This window comes from Bombina bombina, unplaced genomic scaffold (assembly GCF_027579735.1).
Source record: "Bombina bombina isolate aBomBom1 unplaced genomic scaffold, aBomBom1.pri scaffold_872, whole genome shotgun sequence".
Lineage (NCBI taxonomy): Eukaryota > Metazoa > Chordata > Amphibia > Anura > Bombinatoridae > Bombina > Bombina bombina.
Window position 1 is genome coordinate 92465 of NW_026511251.1, and position 23395 is coordinate 115859.

A 23395-nucleotide genomic window follows, 5' to 3' on the forward strand; every position below is an offset into this window, starting at 1 on the left:
CTGAAAAGCATATCTAGATAGGCTCAGAAGCTGCTGATTGGAGGCTGCGCATAGATGCCTAGTGTGATTGGCTCACCCATGTGCATTGCTTTTTCTTCAACAAAGGATATCTTAAGAATTAATAAAATTAAATATTAGAAGTAAATTTGAATGTTATTTAAAACTGTATTCTCTGAGTCTAGCTGAATCACAAATGAAAAAAATTGGGTTTAATGTTCCTTTAAGTGCAACGGGAGCTTTAATGTTGTAACTTAGGCTACCTTCTCTGCTGTGGCCAATTAGGGACAGTTATAAATAGGTCACTAGAGTGTGCAGCCAATGGCTGTGTAGATTAGAATATAAGTGTTCTGCACTTCCATTTCTAGGAACTGAAAAGCTCAATTTCAGAATGGAATTACAGGAAACGGTGACAACATAATGAAAGTATGGGTTATATATATATACACGATTTATCCTTTAATATAATCATACAAGGGTGTTTAATGTCCCTTAAATATGACTTTTAACAACAATTCCACCATAGCCGCGTTATTCACGGTCAAGTATATGTCCCCAACACTAGCGTCCATCGATCGTACATTGCAGCTAAACTTCTTATTTATAACACGTATATAGCAAGTCTTCACATATACACTGCCGTATTACAAATGTTGCCAGCGGCCATTCGTGTACCACCTTTTCTGAGTAACTAGGAAGAAGACACGTAATAACCCACATTAGCTAACATCTCCCTCGCCCTTCAACTTGCGTAACACGGCAATACCCATATCACGTGTGTATACGTCACGTCGCAAAAGAAAAGTAGAACGACACCACCAAATGTCCTTTAGAAAGTCTTCTTTCCCACGCCCCACGCTTACCTAACCCAATATCATAAGGCTGGCCAATCGGTTGTGAGTGTGGTATGTGCTTTTTAGCCGACAGCTGCGTTGATTGGCTGGTAAAACATTGTTTCGTCATACGTTAGATTCCAAGTTTGTTTGAGGGATACCGGTTACATAGCCCGGCTTGCAGCGTGTCCTTGTGAGTATTGCAAAGCTAACAGAGACGTGGAGGCACCACCAGCACCTTAACAACCAGGTGAGAGCCAGCAATGGGATTTGTTATTTGTTCAATCCTCTGTTTTAATTTATCATGTATGTTTGTCCTTTGTTTTATTTCCTGTATTATATAAATTACGGTAATGCATGCGGCATGTTAGACTATCATGAAAGAGGTTTATTGTCCGGTATAGTCAGTTTCAAATGTAGGCAGCAACAAATTTGTTCATTGCCTTTATGTGGTTTTTTTTGTTACTGTATCTCATAACTTTTTTTTTATTTAGTTATTGGGTGGTGCGAGTAGTGCTCATCTAACAGAACTATGTCTTGGTCTCTTTACATGTATCGATTTAGATATCTTATAACAGATTTTCATAACATGTTTTATTTTCAAGTGTAAGCCTAAATATAGTCCCTTTTTATAGTTGAAAACTTACATGATTTAATTCCTTAGAGCATTTAATTTCAACATTAGGTACCCTGTACTTGCTGATTGTATCAGTCTCTGCTCGGGCTCAGCAGTGTTCTGTATTTGAATGGTCTGTGGTGATAACATTTCATACTTACATTGAGCATGTCATTTTTAGACTGTAATGGCCCTTTAATTGTTGGGATAGCCTAATGCTTTTTCCTGCTATTCTTGGACTTCCTTAGCCTGTGACCTTGTAATCTCTATTGGTTCTACCAACATTCACAATTCCTCTTATGTTGGGGGATGGGGAGCTGCAAGCTATGGGTAATGGAAATCTGGAATTGTACAAAGACCCTTTTTTTAATGCTTTGGGAAGATGTCCATTTGTTCTGTTCGTGACTTGTATTTCATTCTTATTGGGGATTTGTCTGATTTCTCCAATCAAGTTGTAAGTTACATACTGAAGGGCAGGGGCCATGTAGTGGTTGCTGATTTAGGTCCCTTCAGAGATGGGGGGGGATACCCCACCTCCCTATTTTTGTTTAATATATTATATATTAGTTATTACCTGTGGGCCACTAATAAATATATATATATATATATATATATATAATTTTTTTTTTTTCTAACATCTAGCTTAAAACATTAGCTAAAGCAAAGTATACTAAATATCAAATACTGTATATATTTTTCTGTACATAAATAGCTGTTATAATTACATAGCAGACTTTCTTGGGCCTAAACTTATTTTCTATTTGTACTTTTCCTGATTGGCGCTGACCTTTATAAACTGGTGCTGAAAAGGACACACAGATCAATGTCATTAGTGGGACCGGAGTTGCTGCTTGGGCTGGTCCCCCTTTCTCTTTTACCTATACATCTAAGAATAGGTGGAACATTGCTTAATTGCATTGCATCATTAAAAGCTCCTCATGTACAAAACTTGTAAACTCTCAACAGAGGGTCGCAGGTTCCATTAAAATATGATTCATAAATCCTGTAAATCTCAAATGTGTACAAAGCTGAAAACTACTATTTTTCCTCTTACAGATTTAATTATGGGAGACGTAGAGAAAGGCAAGAAGATCTTTGTCCAGAAATGCTCACAGTGCCACACCGTTGAAAAAGGTGGAAAGCACAAGACTGGACCAAACCTGCATGGCTTATTTGGACGCAAGACTGGTCAGGCAGAGGGATTTTCCTACACTGATGCTAACAAAAACAAAGGTAAGATTATTCTAAAACTTTATACATACGTTTTTATTTTTGTGTGCGTTTTCCATCTTTAAAGGGACAGTCAACACTAGAATTGTTGTTGTTTAAAAAGATAATGCCTTTACTACCCATCCCCTAGCTTTGCACGACCAACATTTTTATATTAATATACTTTATAACATTTTAAACCACCTAAATGTCTGCCTGTTTCTAAGCCATTAAAGACAGCTTCTTATCACGTGCTTTTTGTATTAGCTTTTCACAACAGGAAACTGCTAGTTCATGTGAGCCATATAGATAACGTTGTGATCATGCTTGTGACAGACACTGCACTAATTGGCTAAAATGCAAGTGAATAGATAAGTCATGTGATAATGGGGCTGTCAGAAGATGCTTAGATACAAATTAATCAGAGGTAAAAAGTATATTAATATAACGGTGGTGGTTATGCAAAACTGGGGAATGGGTAATAAAGGGATAATATATCTTAAAGGGACATTGAACCCAAATTTTTTTCTTTTGTAATTTAGATAGAGCATGCAATTTTAAACAACTTTCTAATTTACTCCTATTATCAATTTTTCTTTGTTCTCTTGCTATCATTATTTGAAAAAGAAGGCATCTAAGCTTTTTTTTTTTTTTTTCAGTACTTTTTTTTTTTTTTTTTTATTGGTGGATGAATTTATCCACCAATCAGCAAGGACAACTCGGGTTCACCAAAAATGGGCTGGCATCTAAACTTACATTCTTGCATTTCAAATAAAGATACCAAGAGAATGAAGAAAATTTGATAATAGGAGTAAATTAGAAAGTTGCTTAAAATTTCATGCTCAATCTGAATCACGAAATAATTTTTTTGGGTACAGTGTCCCTTTAAAACTTCTGGTGTAGACTGTCCCTTTTTTAAGCTCAAAATTTAATTTCCTATAAAATGCTTGTGTGGTAAATATTACTTATTTTTCATAGTCTCCTATAGTTTAAATAGCAAGACTGTTGTTTTTCCACTGCACTTGAGTTGTTTGAGTTTAGTTTAGAAATATTTTCATAACCCTTTGAAGACCAAGTAAAAAAAAAAAAAAATACGGTTTTGTATTTCAAATATACTGAACTGTGTACCTTGGTCTGTTTTAATGATCTGTTTCTATGTTGTTTTGTAGGGATAACCTGGAATGAGAAAACATTGTTCGAATACTTAGAAAATCCCAAGAAGTATATCCCAGGCACAAAGATGATCTTTGCTGGCATTAGGAAGAAGCAAGAGAGAGAAGAATTAATAGCATATCTGAAAGATTCAACCTCCAGCTAATGTCCATATGTGCTGCCTTATTTATTTCTGAGAGGAGGTTGCTGTTAATAAGATGCTTTTTAAATTTTATATTTTTTTTTATTTGTACTGTCCTTGCATCTTTGAAGATTGTCATCTGGCAGAGCATGTAAACATAAATGATCACAGAAATTCGGCTATTTAAATACTTTCAAAATCAAAATTGTAAACTCTTTCCACTATTAAAAAAACCACACAAAAAACATTTAAATTCTCATACTATTTATTTTTTTATTTATTTTCCATTCCTTACCAAAAAAGTTTCACATAACTGCAATGACTTTCGTATGGTATCTTGGGCAAATATTTTTTTGGTTTTATACACTGCAAAATCAGAGACATGTAAGGGATATACAATGCAGGGTGGATTTGATTAAAATCAAACTGATTTAAATCACTAGTCAGTAAGGCTTGATTTAAATCATAGTTTTCTACATAGACTAATTCTTGCTGGTATAACTTTAATATGCAAGTAGATGAAGATTTTTAGAATAACAACTTTTTCATATTAGTTTTTTTATCCCCAGTTTAATAGGTTAATCAATATAATTCATATTTGGACAACTTTTCTGTTGTACTTAGGAAGAAGAAAAATAATCATTACCTTAATAATAATTTAAATTGATTTATTCAACTGAAACAATAACATTACAGCATATGTTATTTGCTTAAACAAACATCCATGTTTGTTAACTAATTTGGCTAAACAAAATATATATATTTTAAGAAACTTACTGTCAGCCCAGCCTACACATGAAAAACTTAAATACTGTCCTCTGTAGCTCACTCGTCATCTTCAGCTTCTTCTTTGTTCATAATCTGGAAAAGAAAAACGAGCTTTCCTGCTTTATCGGGTCCCAAATGATTTCTCAATTTAGAATGAATGAGTCCAAAGGAAGAGAATATTCTTTCAACGCCTGCGGAAGAAGCTACTGCTGTTAAAAATGAAATCATTACTTGAACAGTCTCTAAATCCAAATGCTTAAAGGGACAGTCAACACCAGAATTGTTGTTTTAAAAGATAGATAATCCTTTTATTACCCATTCCCCAGTTTTGCACAGCCACCACTGTTATATTATACTTTATACCTCTGTGATGACATTGTATCTAAGCATCTTCTGACAGCCCCATGATCACATGACATTTTATTTATTATCTATTGACTTTCATTTTAGCCAATTAGTGCAGTGTCTGCCACAATTCACAGGCATGCTCACAATGTTATCTATATGACTTACAGGAACTAGCTCTCCCCTGTTGTGAAAAGCAAATACAAAAGCATATGATTAAAGGCGGCCTTCAAGGGCTTAGAAATTATCATGAGCCTTCCTAGGTTTAGCTTTCAACTAAGAATACCAAGAGAACAAAGCAAAATTGGTGATAAAAGTAAATTGGAAAGTTGTTTAAATTTACATGCCCTATTTGGAACATGAAAGGGTTTTTTTTGGACTTGACTGTCCCTTTAAGTGACTTCCACCAGTTTACTGGTGTGACTTTCTTTAAAATATCTTCAGCAAACATATATTTCTTGAATGGTTCCCCCTTAGCTTTGAAGTTTATTATAGTTGGCATTACAGATGGATGATTGCTAGATACCCATGTCATAGCTAACTCATCTTCCTCAGCACTTAAGTTTTGACCCTGATACTGGATATTGACAATATTTGCCAAAAAATGAGCTGGAGACAGTGCTTGTCCCAAATCAGATTTAAATAAAAAAAAATCTTTTTTTTTTTTTAAATCATTAATTTTTATCCACCCTGATACAATGTCATACAGATCCATACATAGGGTGCCCATTCCATGTTTATAAACATCAAATATATGTAAAGTCCTTGATGTTCACATTATTTGATCAAGAAAGTACAGTAATGCAAAGTACATCTTATTTACAATTCTCTTTATAGAAGGAGAGGTAGAAAAGAAAAATATGGGTGGTGGAAATGAGAATTAAAGGCACAGTCTACCCCAGAATTTTTATTGTTTAAAAGATAGATACTCCCTTCATTTCCTAGTTTTGCATAACCGTTATATTGATACAATTTTTACCTCTGTCATTACCTTGTATCTAAGCCTCTGCAAACTGCCCCCTTATTTCAGTTATTTTAACAGACTTGCATTTTAGCCAATCGGTGCCGATTCCTAGGTAACTCCACGTGTGTGAGCAGTGTTATCTATGACACACATAACCTAACACCATCTGGTGTTGAAAAACTGTCAATGTTTTTTCTATTGTCTTTAGGAGCCCCAGCATTTAGCAACCCAGGCCTTGGTTTCTGATGCTCCATAACAGTCAAGGGTTCTCTGCAAGGCCACAGACTCCTAGTATAAATATGTTTTCATGAGGCCTAGACCTCCACTTCTATTGGACCTATAGAGAGTGGATTTGTTTATTCTTTGTTTACTCCTTGTTCCAGATGAAAATGTTTATGGAGATCTGCAGTTGACCTATGTACCATTTTGGAATGTGTATTGGCAGCGCTTGTAAGTTGTATAGTATCTGTGGTAATGTTGTGGACATTTTAAAGGGACATTATACACTCATTTTTTCTTTGCATAAATGTTTTGTAGATAATCTATTTATATAGCCCATAAAGTTTTTTTTTTAATTAATGTATAGTTTTGCTTATTTTTAAATAACATTGCTCTGATTTTCAGACTCCTAACCAAGCCCCAAAGTTTTATGTGAATACGCTCGACTACCTTCTCCAGCTTGCTCCTGTTTGTGTAAAGGGTCTTTTCATATGCAAAAGAAGGGGGAGGGGGGGAGTGTCTTATTTACCACTTGCAGTGGGCTTTCCAGCTACCTTTTCAACATAGCCAAAGTGACAGCTTCTAAGTAAGTTTTTAAACAGTTTTATACTGGATTTTTATATCAGTATCTGTGCATATTATTCTTTATAGTAGTGTCTATTACATGCAGTTATATGAAAATGAGTGTATACTGTCCCTTTAATAGTGTTTTCGGCCTCACCAAGATAATGGTCTCATACTCAATCTTCGGAGGTCCTCTTGAATTTTCTTTAAGGGGGCAAAATTGTGTTTTAACAATAGAGTATTCAGGGGAAGTGTGTGTCTGCCCCTAAATATTTATTTGATGTATGTTGTTGGAGTAGACAGATTTTGCTTAAGGTTATAAAGTAGGGTCGGTCTAAGTTTTTTTTTTTTTTTGGAGTGTGACCCGAATGTTTGTAGTTCTGTAATTATATGGACTACGGAAAGAGAGGAATGCTCAGACCTATCCTGTATTGGTAATGGCTGCAGCAATGTTAAGGGTTAATACCATATGTGTAATGCAGTCTGCACAGAGAATTAAGTCATTATCAGTCATAGTAACGTAGTGGATGATAAAGCAGTTTAACGGTACAACCCCTTTCGGTGTAACAATTCGAATGTTCAAAACGGGCACATACCTCTGATTATCCCAGATTGGTTGGGTGATGCTGGGGAGGATGAGGTCAAGCAGACGGCGTAATAGTCTGCAAGTTTCACACGTAGTGAAAGGGCTAGGTAGATAACCGCTAGCCGTCGGGTAAACTGGATAGTGTGCGCGGGTGATACCGCGTCTAGCTCCTCAGTGATGACGTAAGGGCAGAGGCGGCCAGATCATCGGTGACGCTCACAGTATTGAAGGGGGGTTGTTCTCTGTGTGAAGACTGCTGAAAGTACCAAAGTAGAGTAATTGTTCCAGTCCTCAGGGCAAGCTCTGCCATAAATCCGAAGAACAACAAAAAGCGAGGACGATCAGGAACTGTAAACCAAGTGGATTTATTCAAGCAGTACAAGTAGAGCACTAGACAGTGTACAAGGCTCGGTAGTTACGGATCTGACGCGTTTCATGCATACTCAATGTGCTTCATCAGTTCTGTAATTATAGCTGGGATCAAAGTTTTGGTAGATGTCGTCATAAAGAGTACGTCGTCTGCATAAAGGGCAATTTTATGGTTGTTTGGACCCACTTTAATTCCCTCAATCTTATGTTGTGGCGGACATGAACCGCCATGACTTCCATAATGAGAACAAATAAGGTGGGGGAAAGGGGACAGCCTTGACTTTTACCGTTTCTTATTGAGAAGGGAGTTGACAAGATGCCTTTTACTTTAGTGGAGGGTCTAGAATATAACATGAATGTTTATAATCCTGTTCGGCGCAACTCCGAATGCTTCTAAGGTGTGTTTTAGGAATTGCCAACTAATCCTATCAAAAGCTTTTTCTACATCTTTTGTGATTTAGGACTGACTTTTGGTGTGTGCGGTAAGGGTGAGAGCACTAATAGTATTATCTCTTGCTTCTTTATATGGGACAAAGCCCACTTGGTCTGTGTGTATGTCTCCTAAGATCTTATTCATTCTGTTTGCAAGTATTTTCCCTGGTATCTTTATATCGGAATTTAGGGGTGAGATTGGTCTAACTCTTGACATTTGTCAGGTGGTTTTCCCTCTTTCAGGATCAGAGATGTGAGCCTCTAGTGATGTAGGGGAGAATGGTATGTTGTCATCTAATGAGTGAAACTTTTTCAGGAGTTGAGGGGCCAGTACTTCCCTAAAGGTTTTTTAGTAGGTGTTCGTGAACCTGTCGGGCCCTGGGCTTTTACCATTTGGTAAATCATTGATAACGGACGTCCGTGAAGGTGATGGTTTCTCTAGTTAGTAAGTTTGCTTTGTCTATAGTAACTAGGTTAGCAGAAGAAATGTAATTGATCATGTCTGTCAGTATCTTCTGTGTGGGGGACTGGGAGGCTATAGAGTTATAGTATCTGCTAAATGTATCGGCAATCTGTTTATCTTGAATAAGATAATTATCTAGGCTCTGTAAGCTGTGTATATTGGAGGGTTGCGATCTTTGATTTTTTTTTTTTTTTTGAGCGCTCTGAGGTACAAAACTAATTCCGCAATTTATACCTAATCTGCACTATGCACTTTAACATTTCTAGTCAACTAAGATTCGGTTACCGTTTTAATTTACTGAGGGTTATATTTAAGTGACGCCTCTGCACAGACTCTTTATTGGAGCTCATATACTATTATGCACAATGCAACAGGCCACATTTATTTACAACATACTATACTAGAGCTCTTGTGCTGATACTTATTTCACGGCATATATTGTTCATAACAGACTTTATATGAACTCTTGTGTGTATACTCATTTCACTGTGTAAAAGGCAACCACAGTTATCCCTATGTCACTCTGCAGTAGTGTCACATAGATGCAAGGTATCTAATCAGAGTCTTATGTTGAACAATCAAGATTCCTCATCCCACCTATATTAAAAACCTGGAGCTTTCCAACACATATATGGAAAGTTAGACATATTAGTGTGTGTGCAATACGAGGTTTAAAACAATTAGAAGTGTTTGATTAATAGGGGAATCTGGAAATTAAATAACAAAAGCGGAGTGTTGATAACAGCTACAAGCTAGCTCACAGTATATTTTGTTTATCATGCTTAGTAACTCAATCCAATTGCCATAATACAGTTTACTGCTTGAATTACCTGAGTGTGCTTTTAATATATACTAACTATCCTATTTTAAGAGACTTAATAAAAGTTAAAGGGACAGTCAAGTCCAAAAAAAACATTTTTATGATTTGAATAGGGAATGTAATTTTAAACAACTTTCCAATTTACTTTTATCACCAGGTTTGCTTTTGTTCTCTTGGTATTCTTAGTTGAAAGCTAAACCTAGGAGGTCCATATGCTAATGCATTTTGACCACTAGAGGGCATTAGTGCATGTGTTTCATATAGATAACATTGAGCTCATGCACGTGAAGTTACCCTAGAGTGAGCACTAATTTGCTCACATGCAAGTCTGTCAAAAGAACTAAAATAAGGGGGCAGTTTGCAGAGGCATAGACACAAAGTAATCACAGAGATAAAGTGTATTTCTATAACAGTGTTGTTAATGCAAAACTAGGGAATGGGTAATAAAGGGATTATCTTTCTTTTTAAACAACAAATTCTGGTGTTGACTGTTCCTTTAAGTTTTAACTTGTCCTATTTTTTAATCCCACATTTCCCATACTTGATCAAAGTTGTATATTTTTTCAGTTTTTCAAGCTGTATGATTGACTCTAAACCCCCAAGTGCTACAAGTGTATTCTTCTATAAGAGTTGGTTCCTTCACCTCTCTTATTTTCAGTTTGCTATTTAACTCAATACACAGCACACCCTACCCAAAATACATACGCTATTAGTCGTATTAAATTCTAAAATATGGTATCTGGAGGGTTTACTCAATATAAGCAGTAGTGCCATTGGTACCTTTTTCTTGTAAGCCATTGCAATGAGTAGTCTACAGTACCTACTAATCTTATCTAGGAGCTGGAATGGCATGTTCCTGTTCAAGAAGATTAACATCCAACAACATTTTAGGGTTGAGTTAAAGTAACCTGCCGGAAACTCACTGCTAGATAATTTGGGTACTGTCAAAATTAGACATGTGCATGGCGAAAAAATTTGGTTTGGATCGATTCGGAATTTTTCGAAGTTCGGATCGATTCGAATTCGGAAAATTTTGAATTGAATCGTTTTGGATTCGTTTTCGGATTCAAAGAAATTCAGCTGGATTCGGTTCGGTTCGGAAATTCGGCATTTCGATAAGTGTTAGGTGGGATTAGACTAGTATTATACTGTATATTAGGTGTTAACCTAACATACTGTACAATACTAGTGTAATCCAATGGCCATCCGAATTTACGAATCAATTCAATTCGGCAAAATTTTAATTCGGAAATTAGGTTCGGTTCGAATCGCCGAATTTCCGAATCGAACCGAACCGAATCGCACATATCTAGCCAAAATCTGCTTTTGTGGGGAGAAAGCAAAGATCTGCTCTAGTAAGAGGACTTGTCTGTTGGTGGGATCTGGTCTCCCCTCATATCTGGAGATTTAGGAGTAGGCTGTGAGTCTCTATATCCAGGACTGTAGATTCTATAGTTTTAAAATGTTTTTGGCTTAGTCCCTATTATCCCCTGAGGTTTGCTAGGTTTCTCTGGTATGGTGCTTCTTCTTGAAGCCATATGAGGTTTGGTGTCGGTCAGTATTTATCTTTGAGATAGTTTTGTACAGTTTTGATCCAAAATGTGAGTAATCAAGGTTAGGGGCTTGTTGTCGTTATTGGGCCTTCAGTGTGTGAAGAGGCTGCACAAAGGTTTGTAATAGTTATTGGGTAGACTAGTAGGCGAAGTGTCAAGTTTGGGAAAGTGTATAAGCAATCTATCAACTCTTGTTAATATAGATCGGTTTAGTGCTTAGCAGCTTGTTGTGGAGTGTGAGATCCGATCGTATCAGGCACCTCATTTTACAGCGAAGCTGCGTGCAGATAACATCTTAATGTTTGGAGTTGGGTTACACGACCTGGTCTAGTGATAGTCACCACGTTGTGCCGGTATTAGGGGACTTTGTTTTCCTGCTTTGGTGTTTATTTTTGCTAGGCCACAAGTAAGCTTTAGTGGAGGTGTTCCTGATGTATGGAGCTTTGTAAAGGGTTATCTACCCTGTTTAATAAGGATTAGTTGTCACCAATACCGCTGTCACATGTTCTGTGGGGATGATGTTCGTGTACTAAGAGGCTGATGCGTGGTCCAATGTTGCAGACCCTGTTTGTCTCTGCTTTTGATAGGCCTCGTTTAATCTTATGAGGGAGAATACCCTGTGTCTTGAGAGGGTTAGGTAAACGACCTTACTTAGAGTAGTGCTGAAGTCACTTGCTCAGGTTACAGTACTAACGATCCGTGGATAGTCTGGTTGCAAGGCTGTATGTTCCTCTGTGTGCAGGAAGATGGTGGCAACGTGGGTAAAAGGTGATGTATGATCTTCATCTCTTGTATCTCTTCCCAGTTGCGTAGAAAGGGAAGAAAAAACACCTTGATGTGTAGCCCCCGCTTTTTGCTGTGAGATGCTGCAGTGTTTGGTCTGGAATGATGCCGTGACCTTATAGTAAAATGATCCGTTTGTGCATCGCCTACGGAGCGTTATTCACTTGCGGCCATATTGGTCAGCGGCCGGCTCAGTCCCCCCGGGCAAATATTTTTTAAAATTATACATATTTTAACCTCTTAGTGACCAGACCATTTTTTAATTTTCTTACCGTTAAGGACCAGGGCTAATCTTACATTTCTGTGGTGTTTGTGTTTAGCTGTAATTTACCTCTTACTCATTTACTGTACCCACACATATTATATACCGTTTTTCTCGCCATTATTTTCATCATATCTTATAATTTACTATAACAAAATTATAAAATATGATGAAAAAATTGAAAAAAACACACTTTTTCTAACTTTGACCCCCAAAATCTGTTACACATCTACAACCACCAAAAAACACCCATGCTAAATAGTTTCTAAATTTTTTCCTGAGTTTAGAAATACCCAATGTTTACATTTTCTTTGCTTTTTTTGCAAGTTATAGGGCAATAAGTACAAGTAGCACTTTGCTATTTCAAAACCATTTTTTTCCCAAAAAATTTGCGACAGTTACATTGTAACAATATCTGTCAGGAATCACTGAATAACCCTTCACATGTATATATATTTTTTTTAGTAGACAACCCAAAGTGTTGATCTAGGCCCAATTTGGTATATTTCATGCCACCATTTCACTGCCAAATGCGATAAAATAAAAAAAATTGTTCACTTTTTCACTAGCTTTAGCTTTCTCACTGAAATTATTTACAAACAGCTTGTGCAATTATGGCACAAATTGTTTTAAATTCTTCTCTGGGATCCTCTTTGTTCAGAAATAACCGACATATATTGCTTTGGCATTGCTTTTTGGTAATTAGAAGGCTGCTAAATGTTGCTGTGCACAACACTTGTATTATGCCCAGCAGTGAAGGGGTTAATTAGGTTGCTTGTAGGGTTAATTTTAGCTTTAGTGTAGATATCAGCCCCCACCTGACATATCCCTCCCTGACCCCCCTCAACCAGCTGTCTTCCCTCCCCCACCTTATAATTGTCACTGACATCTTACTACCTATTTTCTTTTTAAAAGGGAAGAGTCCACAGCTGCATTCATTACTTTTGGGAAATACAGAACCTGGCCACCAGGAGGAGGCAAAGACACTCCAGTCAAAGGCTTAAATACCTCCCCCACTTCCCTCATCCCCCAGTCATTCTTTGCCTTTTGTCACAGGAGGTTGGCAGAGAAGTGTCAGAAGTTTGAGAGAGTCTCTTATGGAGGGTAGTACTCTTCGCAATAAGACTGGAGTTTTAAGTAATCCTGTCAACCTCTCAGAGAGAGCATGGATGAAAGTTAGAGTCCGGATATGCAGGGGGAGTTTTCCTGCGAACCCATCCCGACTCAGATTAACAGCTCCTTGGTAATCAGCGTTGATGAGTTTCGCTGCCTACCTTTCTTCACTCAAGTCCATGTCAGAAGCGAGGCTACTATCTGTCACACTTGAAGGGCAGTGTTCCTGTTCCACAGCGTAGATTCCGGTAAGATTGTTTCATTTTATTTCAATCTGAGAATATATTGTTGACGAAAGAAGGTAGGGTCCCAGTGGGACTCCTTTTATCTTAATATGGATCATGGGTTAATATCTCCTGAGGGGATTATTGAACAGGTGGGGATTTTAATCATGTTTGTTATATGGTTCTATCTGCTAATGTGTAGCTATGAATATGCTCACGGCCTTTACGGAACATAACGGCCTTCTTTTAATGACTTGATCTCACAAGATTGAGCACCCTTTTTGTGACTGGCACGGTGCACCTCATGACGGGTGCGGTTATGTTGTTTTTTTCACTTCCGTATGCTGACTGTGTGTGACCGAGAGAGTATAGCTCGTGGGTTGACTGGTTCACAGGAGGGAGTAAATGCCCCAGCCATTGGGGGTGTTAAAGGGTGCCAGTTAGTTTCTGTAATTTTTGTAATCCCAAGATTATGGAGGATTCTGATATGTGAGACACGGATGCCTCCGATACGGAGAATGCGTCTTGTGATGAATATGAAATGGCCTGGGTAATCAATTCCCATCAGTTATGTTCCGATTGCCGTTCTAGAGTACTCTCTTCTCCCCAGTCAGGGGGCTTAGAGTGCGTTGAGCCATCCGCCTCCAAGGTTTCCGTGAGGCGCGTGACCCAGACCCTTTCCCGGCTACGCACGCAGGTGTCCCTATGGCTTTTACTCCTCCGGAGGGTGGCTTGTTTCCTCCAGAGGTTACAGCACGGTTCTGCATGGCCATTTCTATGGTGCTGACTCATTTATATCTCCCAAGTGAAGTGTTTCTAAGATACAGTCCGTGTTCTGTTAACTAAGGCCCGTCAAGCGTGGGATCGCCGAATTTAGTTCGGCCTTCTGGGAAAGCGTTGGCCCCTTAAGCTTCAGGGGCCCCAATCTCGGAGCCAGGGTCTTTGGTTGATCTGGCGAGGGATGATTTTGCCTTCCGTTACAGGCTGGCTCACCTTCGTGTTCTTTTAAGACTTGTTTTGGCAATGTTGGAGGATCCTAGTCCTAGTGGGCCGAGGGATCCAAGGCCTTAGAAGCTGGATGGCAAAATGGATATGACGTTTGGTGATTAGGCCAATCTCCTTAACGTCTCCATCTTATTTTTTCTTTCTCAGTTCTGAGCTTGGGAGAATGGGGCTTCTAATCGGCTGGTCCCGTTGTCTTTTTCATTCACCTTGGATGTTCACCCGATGGGTGCTGCTTTCATTTTATTTTCTGATCCGGATGGATGTGTTTAATTTGTTTAAGCTCATGTCTGTTAGATTTTTGTTTTATGAACGTTCTTCTCTGGAACCGATACTTGCGATAGTGGTCGCGTGGGCACTCCCTCGGAAGTTGCGCACTTGTTGAATATTAGAATTATGTTTTTCTAGTTCATTTATCTATCCTTCGGGACAAATTTTCTTGACCTTGAGCAGTTCTGGAGTGTCCAGGCTGGTACTGGCAGATGCTTTTTAGGCTGTTACCAGGGTTCATGTCACCTTCATGGTGCTGATTAAATCCGGTTGGATTCTGAATGTCACTTGGCCTATTCTATGGACTCCGGGCTCGGATACTACCGAAGTATGAGGCCTTTGGTATATATGCAATCCCGGACGGAGGGTTGAGATGCCAATCTAAGGTTGGTTGGTACGGGCTACTCGCCTGGGATTCGGATCTGTTTTTGCAGACGGCATCATGGTTCTTCTGGTCCCTGATGTGTGTGACCTTTGTGGTCTGGTGTGCCGAGTGATTAATGGTTTGAGTTTCACTTGAAGTTTTTCCTTCTCGCCTTGGTAGGATCATCTGGTCTGGATGCGGGGGCATGTTTTTTTCCTCTACCCCGAGTTGTGTTACTCTAGGAGGTGGTGTGCACGGGTTCCCTGTCTTCTGTGGGGGCTACGGCTTCAGCGTTGCCTGCTTAAAGTAGTTTCTTGGAAGATAGATCAAGGATCTCTGGCTGTTGTCTCTTCCATTTTATACCCTTGGTCTGACCACAGTCTTCGACTTTCGGGTGTCTTGCGTCCTCATCGCAACTCTAGCCTGGAGACTTGTCAGTGATGAGTCGAGGTCGGGTACGAATGGCCGCCCTTCTGGGGTCAGTTAGTTGACCATTTATCATTGATGCTCCGTTTGGGGTTTCGTGGGCAGTGCCTTACGTTTACCTCTCTGGGATTGCGAGCAAGGTCCAGGGTTATCATTCGCCTTAATATGTTGGTTGCTACCCTGCCTGTGTGCGTAACACGTGTTATCAATTGCCTACGAGATTTCTTTGCCATCCTTATGCACTGGGTGATGAATCTCAGACCGTTCTGGAGTTCTTTGTGACTCTTGGGTTTGGGGCTATTGCTAGATCGCCAAGTCTACTGACTTTAGAGGTGCGCTCCTCCTTGTAGGAGGCAGTTTAGGGTTCCTCTGGAAGTTGGCTCTTTCGATCGACTCCTTTTTGAGGACCCAGGCCTAGGTCCATGTCTCTCCTTGGATGCGTGTGGCCCGTTCGATCTCACACTAGATGTTTGTGGCCTCGCGGGCCTCTCTCGTAGGGGCCGGGGCTCTGTGAGAGATGGCTATCTGATTGTGGCTTAGGCTTTAGGTCCTTCTGGCGGGTCCCTACTAGTCTTTTGGTGCATTTAAGATGTTTCTGTAGACTCCTGGTGTCTTTCAACTGGGTTTGTGATATGGTCAAGGGGTCTCGACTATATGGTAGGGTGTTTTTCCGTTGGTTTCATTCCCTTATCTTCTAGAGTGGGGGTTGGGTTCTCCGGGTTTGGAGTTACCTTACTATCTGTGGGTCCTTGGTCTAGTCTTACAGGGATTTTTTTCCCTTCTTGTGGTCAGGAGCCTGGAAGGGGAGCTGCGATATAGTGTCTGGTTCCTTTGTTTATGCAGCGGGAGGCTGAGGGTTTGCACCCTTTTGGGCTTCTGCTCTATGTTGGATTCAATATATGGACGCTGAGGGTCTGTGGGCCTTCTTCCCTTGGGATGTGTTCCTTTTTTTGGACGAAGACAGCGTGTAGGGGGTTTCGTACCCAAGCACAATGTCTATCCTGACTCACGGTAGCATGCGGTTGGTACCATCGGTCTAACCGGAGACTTCCTCATTGATCCTTCCTTTCTTTTCCAGAAGTCTGGGACTCCTGTCTCTGTCTTTGACTAGCCTTGGGGCTGGGACCATTATCCTGAAAGGAAGGTTGGGGATCAGTTACTCTATGCAGTGTTGACCATTTTAATTTTCTATTAGCGTTTGGTCTACCACCACACTACTCTGAATGCGACCCGTCTGATCTGGGTAGTTAAGCAGGGTCAGGTCAGTCAGTACCTGGATGGGAGTTGGTCTGGGAACACCGGGTAAGCCCTTGGAAAGTTGGCAGTTGAAACCATCTACAGTTATTTGCACTGTGATGGTGTATCCAGCTACAGTTAATTGCTCTTGACTATATGCCAACAAGCTTTGAAGCGCCTTTTGGTGGTTTGGGTTAACAATGGTGAGTCAGCTTTCTTCCTGGAAGCTGGTCATTGTGAGTTCCTGTTCAGGTGGTTTGAGGTTCTTTTTGAAGAGCTCTTTTCTAGCTGCTGGGATAGTTATCCTGTTTCTGCTGTCTGCCTGTCTAGCCTGCGGTCTAGATATGTTATGAGGGGACGGGGGGGACTCATGGTTTCCTGGAGTGCCTTAGGGTATGGTACAGGATCAGGGATATGAGGGTATTCCTCGAGTCCTTTTTTGGGACGTTTCCCTGTGTTTGGATCCTTTTTTTCTCGGTCCTTGTGTTCTAGGGAGCTTGTTTCCCATGGGTTGTTTTATATGTGTTGAGTGGAAAAAGTTCCTTTGGATTTTTCCTGGATTCTGGTTTTCCTTTTGGGGGCAGATGCAGTCTTTGTCTTTGGCCAGGTACCTTCTTAGGAGTCATGTTCCGCGGGGGCGGTCGTCTCGGAGGTTGTTTGGACTTGATGGACTCTGGGACTGAGTGGTCTTTAGTTCAGCTTTGCTGGAGGTGTAACTGATGTGCAGTTACCTGGGCTCGGGTTTTTCTCCCGTGTCGTTTGTTCTTAAATTTTAGGGTTTTTCTCTATGTGGCGGCTGTAATTTTTTTTGTTCTTCTGGCACCTTTTTTCACCCTGATATTTTTCCTACTGTTCCTTGTTCCCTTGGCAGAATGACTGGGGGATGAGGGAAGTGGGGGAGGTATGTAAGCCTTTGGCTGGGGTGTCTTTGCCTCCTGGTGGCTAGGTTCTGTATTTCCCAAAAGTAATAAATGCAGCTGTGGACTCTTCCCTTCAGAAGAAAATGAAATTATCAGGTAAGGATAATTTATGTTTTGGTGCCATCTTGAGTACTGGCAGCTGTCTGCCAGTACCCAGTTTACTGAAAAAAAAAATGTTTTTTATTTTTTTTTAATAAAGAATCTCAAGTTTCTGTAGTGTAGCTGCCCCCCTTAACCCCTTAATGACCACAATGTACCCTGTATGTCACTGGTCATTAAGGGTTTTTTCAGGACATAATAGCACAAGTCTAGCAAGAACACACTATTAATGCCACCCCTCCAGCAGGCTTTGTGGAATAGAGCAGTCTCAACGCTGGTGGCAAGACCGCTCTTTAAAACAATCAAGTCCCAAAAAAAGGCCAGTGACATACAGGGTATGTCGCTGGTCCTTAAGGGGTTAATACCCTACCCCCTCTCCCAGATCCCTTTCCCAACATTAATTTCCCCCTCTCTCTCCATTTCTTACACTTTGCATAGCAGACCCAGTTCCACCCGTTCCCACATGCTCCCGTGCACGCTCCCGGCCCCATCATCCGGCCTAACCGGAACTCCCTCCAGCGATGGGCCATCAACCCGCATCCCTGCTATGACTCCCACCCACCAACGATCAGAACCATCGCTGGCCGATGCAGAGAGGGTGTCAGGTTAGGAAATGTCCAGAAGAAGACCCAAATGCTAGGGCAAACTTAAACAACACCCTTGCACTCTGAGTTTAATCCAGGACGTGACCCCACGACAACCTCCAAAAAACAAAGTACTCACGATATGGAGCAGGGTTACCCTGTGCCAAAGTAATTCAAGATATCAGCCAGATAGACTTCTGAATAAGGAACTGGATTCAGGAAATGTCTTCCACAGAATCAGGAGAGCAGGGATAGTCCACTTATACTCAGACAGAAGAAGGGTAAAACAGGAAACAGTTAATAATGCAGGAGTAGGTAATTTGTTATCAGGCAGTCTGAGGGTTAACACTGTGTAGACAGTCTTTGCAGAGTATGCAACAGGTAATCAGGCAGTTTGAGGGTTAACACTGAGTAGACAGTCTTTGCAGAGTATGCAACAGGTAATCAGGCAGTTTGAGGGTTAACACTGTGTAGACAGTATTTGCAGAGTATGCAACAGGTAATCAGGCAGTTTGAGGGTTAACACTGTGTAGTCAGAACTTGCAGAATTAACAACATGTAATCAGGTAGTTTGAAGGTTAACACTGTGTTGTCAGAACTTGCAGAGATAGCAACAGGTAATCTGGTAGTTTGAAGGTTAAAGGATTACTTTCTGTTATAATTTTTAAGCTAAACAACTAACATGTTAAAGTTAATAAACATTAATTAAAACCTACTGACCTATATTTTCTCCAAAACGAAGTTTCATAACGTTCTAAAAGTTATATCTTTTTTCGCTGATGATGTCACGTTATCCTGCCCACTATTTTCAGCACTGCATGTTCAAAATACTTAAACCAATAACTTTGTGTTTAAAGCGCCATTTTGAAACCTAGGTATTGTAAACGGATTGGTACAGAGCAAAGGATACCCACGGAGTGGGTTTGGAAAACAATTAAATTTGCAGACAAGATTTCTGATATACGGTAGAGATATGTTAATTAAATGCTATTGATAAAAAGTGTGTTTGGGGTAGTTAGTTAGTAACAGGCATAGAAAATATTTACTTACAGTGGCCCTTTAACACTGATTAATCAGTACTTGTTGAGATTGGCAACAGGATATCAAGCAGTTTGAAGGTTTACACTGAATAATTGTATTTGCAGAGTTTGGAAACAGTTAAACATGCAGATTGAAGGTTTCACAGAAATAACAGTATTTGAATAGTTTGGCAGTACACAGAGTAGTCAGAATTTGCAGCAGGTAAACAGGCAGTTTGAAAGTTTCACAAAACAAACAGTACTTGCATTGTTTGGAGACAGGTAATCAGGAGGTTGAAGGTTAATCCAGCATAGTAAGTCCTTGAAGAGATTGGCAACAGAAAAGCAGCAGTTAGAGAGATTCCACAGCAAATTCCTAACAGAAGCCACAAAGTTAAACAAACAAACGGGCACTGGAGAAACAGGAAGCCCGGAATAAAAAGCCTGGTTCTGACATCATCAGGAAGGGGTGTCTCAGACACCTGTCAATCAAGCACACAGAGAGGACTGCAGAGCTTCCCAGCAGCCGAGCGTGACAGAGGGCCACTGAGTGTCTCTCTCTGCATCAGTGGCTAGTAAAAGGGTATTGCAGGATGCCTCAATATTGAGGCATCACTGTAATACCCTGGAAGCGATCACGATCGCTTGAAACCTCTGAGGACGTACCAGGCACGTCCTTGGCACGTCCTTGGTCGTTAACAAAGTTTTTTTTTAGGACGTGACTGGCACTTTCTCGGTCATTAAGGGGTTAAACAATGTTTTATTAAATAAGCCTCTTAAAACAATACAAACTATGATATGGTTATAATGTTTAGAGGCACTATAAATCATTTTTTAAGATAACTAGTAGTTAACAAAATTCATAGACTTGTCATAATGCAATTTATATAAACATAAGAGATATCTGTGTCTTGAAAGGCTACATAGTAGCTTAAATATGGTTTTATAAACGCTATGTTTGATGGTACAGATGGTCCTACCTTATGGTGTAATAACCTACTGAGGATGTAGTAGTCTAGCCAGGGCCTCCAGTAGTAGTGATTTGACACACCCCAATCTATATTAGGGGTTGACTGATTATCGGAGCGGCCGATTATTAGGGCTGATGTAAGAATATATATAAAAACCATACTGCTTCCATTTTGTATCTATGAAGCCATTTTTAACTAACATTGCAATGCTCGTGGGATATCTCTCTATCAGACCAAACTTGGCCAGTAGTATTCTTATACTGGCGTCAAGTGGAAAGATAGGAAATATCCCAGAGTAAGTTAGTACAATGAGGTAAGCAGTACTCACGGTAGACATGGTAGTCCTTCAGGGCAATAATAAGACGGCAGAGAATGGTCAAGACAGGCTGAGTCCAGCAACAAGAAACAATCCAGCAGTGTAGCAGTTTAGGGGTAAACCAATAGAATGGTCAGACAAGCAAAGTTCAATAACAGTATGGTAATCCAGCAGGTCAGGGGTTAAGCAAGCAGATTGGTCAGACAGGCAGAGTTCAATAACAGTATGACAATACAGCAGTTCAGGGGTTAAGCAAGCAGAGTGGTCAGACAGGCAAAGTTCAATAACAGTATGGTAATGCAGCAGTTCAGGGGTTAAGCAAGCAGAGTGGTCAGACAGGCAGAGTTCAATAACAGTATGGCAATTTAGCATAAAGTAACACAGCACCCAGGAGCACACGAAGCAACACCTATACTTGGGCACAGGTGAATGTAAGTGAGGTACTTACATAGCTGCAGGATTCAGGCCACAGGAGGAATCCGGACCTGCATCAGAAACAGAGGCGCGTCATCGCCGACACCCGAAGCTCACCGCAGCGTCCATGGCAATGGACAAAGCGGCGGCCAGGCGGCATGCCATATCCCCCCACTCAAGGGTTCCCTCCGGGAACCAGAGTCAGTTTCAAAGGATGAGCAGCATGGAACCTGGAGACCAAAGATGGAGCATGCACATCATGTGCAGGAACCCAAGAACGATCTGCTACAGTGTAACCCTCCCAATGCACAAGGTACTGCAGTTGCCTGCACCTGTATCGAGTCCAGGATCTTAGCAACCTCATACTCAGGGTCACCATGAAGGACGACGGAGCTGAGAATATCTGTTCTTGATGTAGGGCTTGAGCAGTGAGATGTGGAAGACTGGGTGTATGTACAGGGCTCTGTGCAAGGCCACTTTGTAGGCAACAGGAGACAGTCTTTTAAGGACTTTGTAAGGGCCGATATACCTAGGTCCTAATTTATTAAAACATGTTGACTCAGGTCACAGGAAATGTGAGCTGAGTGCAAAAAGATATGCTTCTATGCACTATTGAGAAGACTTCATATGTATTATTGCTATCAACACAGTACTTCAATAATATTAAAATTTAACCTTTATTGTATACCTATAAAATGACAGCTGGATTGCACTAGTATCTGCTGCCTTCGCATATACTTAAAAACACTTCTCCATGATGTTGGGTTATAACTCTGATAATTAGGAGGTGTGCGGGGTAAGACACTGTGTATGATTGGAACTTTAACACTGTTATAGAAACATTATCATAGCCTTTGTAGTGGCTTGTCTAAAATAACAGCTTAGTTAAATTCTTGTCATATTCTCCACTGATAGGTTTGTCTTACTCTAGTGTTTGCATAGGTCTGTATTAGCCAAATTATGTCTTGCTGCAAATTGTCAATTGCTGGCCTTTAAAGGAGTCTCCTGCATCTATACAAAATATTGGTTCTTATGAAATCTGACTTATTGTGTATTCTAATTGTTTGTTATGACTTTGAATAGTCGTAATGTCCTTAATGACACTTAAATTTCTTCATAGTATCAATATTTAACGTGTATGGGTGCTAGCTTTAGGCTAATCTGCTTTCTTTGCAAATGACAACTACTGAAGGTTATAAATGGCCTTGTTGTTTATTAAATAGCAGTATAAGTGTAGCTAGTTTGTAGTTTCTAGTATCTCCTCAGAAAATGTTTTCTAATACTCTTAATTATTAAACCATGTTAACTGATAATGGTAAATCATTTATAAGATAGGAGTATTGGCAGTCTATTCGATTGATATACTTCTTTGTTCAGATAAGGAAAGATTACCTCTTAATACCTTACCCTTGTATTGGGTTCTTATCACACAGGATTAGAGCTTTATTTTAAAGTTATAAATGTATTGTAGAAAAATCAGATATTGTCACTCGTATCTTAAAATAATAAGTAGCATAAACTGCTTGTAACTGAGATATATCAGTTATCCAATATTGTTTACCTGTTAGTTACCGCTATTATATAGCTTTATTAAGTAGAACAGGTCACTGCTATGTTGCTAGCCCTATTACCTTTGAATTACCGCTCTTAGAATAGCTTGCTCAATGCAGTTACCATAAAGACTGGGTTAACTGAATCTCTCAGAGTATTGACTGGTAGTGGTTACAACCTCTCATTGTTTTATAGTCGGTTCTCTGAGAAGAATGTCAGTTTGATCATTTTTGCAACCTATAAGTTACCTTAACAGTATGTAAAAGTTACCGTTTACTAGATATCAAGGATTACCTATTTGTTACCGCTTTACTGAGTAACTGTTGCGCTACAGTACCTCTAAGTGCTACATATGAAAAAAGGCTTGATCGCAGCAAAGAGTTTCGGCCGTGCCAGACTTAAAATATATTACCACCTGATAGTACCATTTTACAGAGTTTAATACTATATTAACAACATAGGAGAGCACATTAAAAATTGGGGAACCCCTGACGCCGCGTTTCCCATACGCTTCCTCACAGGGGGTTACGCGAGGCGGCAAACAGGTAAGTTTAAATTGCCTGTCTGAACACACCCTCTGTTTCCATTTGGTAAGAGTATTGGTGGAGTGATTGGATCGACCAACTGTCAATCACGCTTTCTGATGCAGTATTGGTAAAGACATACATAGACCCTGAGATCCTACCAAGTACCGGAATGTATCATTAGCACTTGAATGTATCGTTATATTGGATTTGAAATGTCTACATTTATGGTACTCATGTCCTTCATATTCTGCTTGCATTGTGATTTTGAATAACACAATGTGC

At 39.9% G+C, this 23395-nt stretch overlaps 1 protein-coding gene across 1 annotated transcript; it reads left to right on the top strand.

Moving 5' to 3' along the window:
* The first annotated feature begins 404 nt into the window (after positions 1–404).
* On the top strand, positions 405–4196 carry LOC128643671 (cytochrome c). The gene is made up of 4 exons (XM_053696504.1): positions 405–423; positions 968–1080; positions 2503–2679; positions 3825–4196. Exons 3-4 carry the CDS (start codon positions 2511–2513, stop codon positions 3971–3973), a joined length of 318 nt encoding a protein of 105 aa, XP_053552479.1. The 5' UTR covers positions 405–423; positions 968–1080; positions 2503–2510; the 3' UTR covers positions 3974–4196.
* The last annotated feature ends 19199 nt before the right edge of the window (positions 4197–23395 follow it).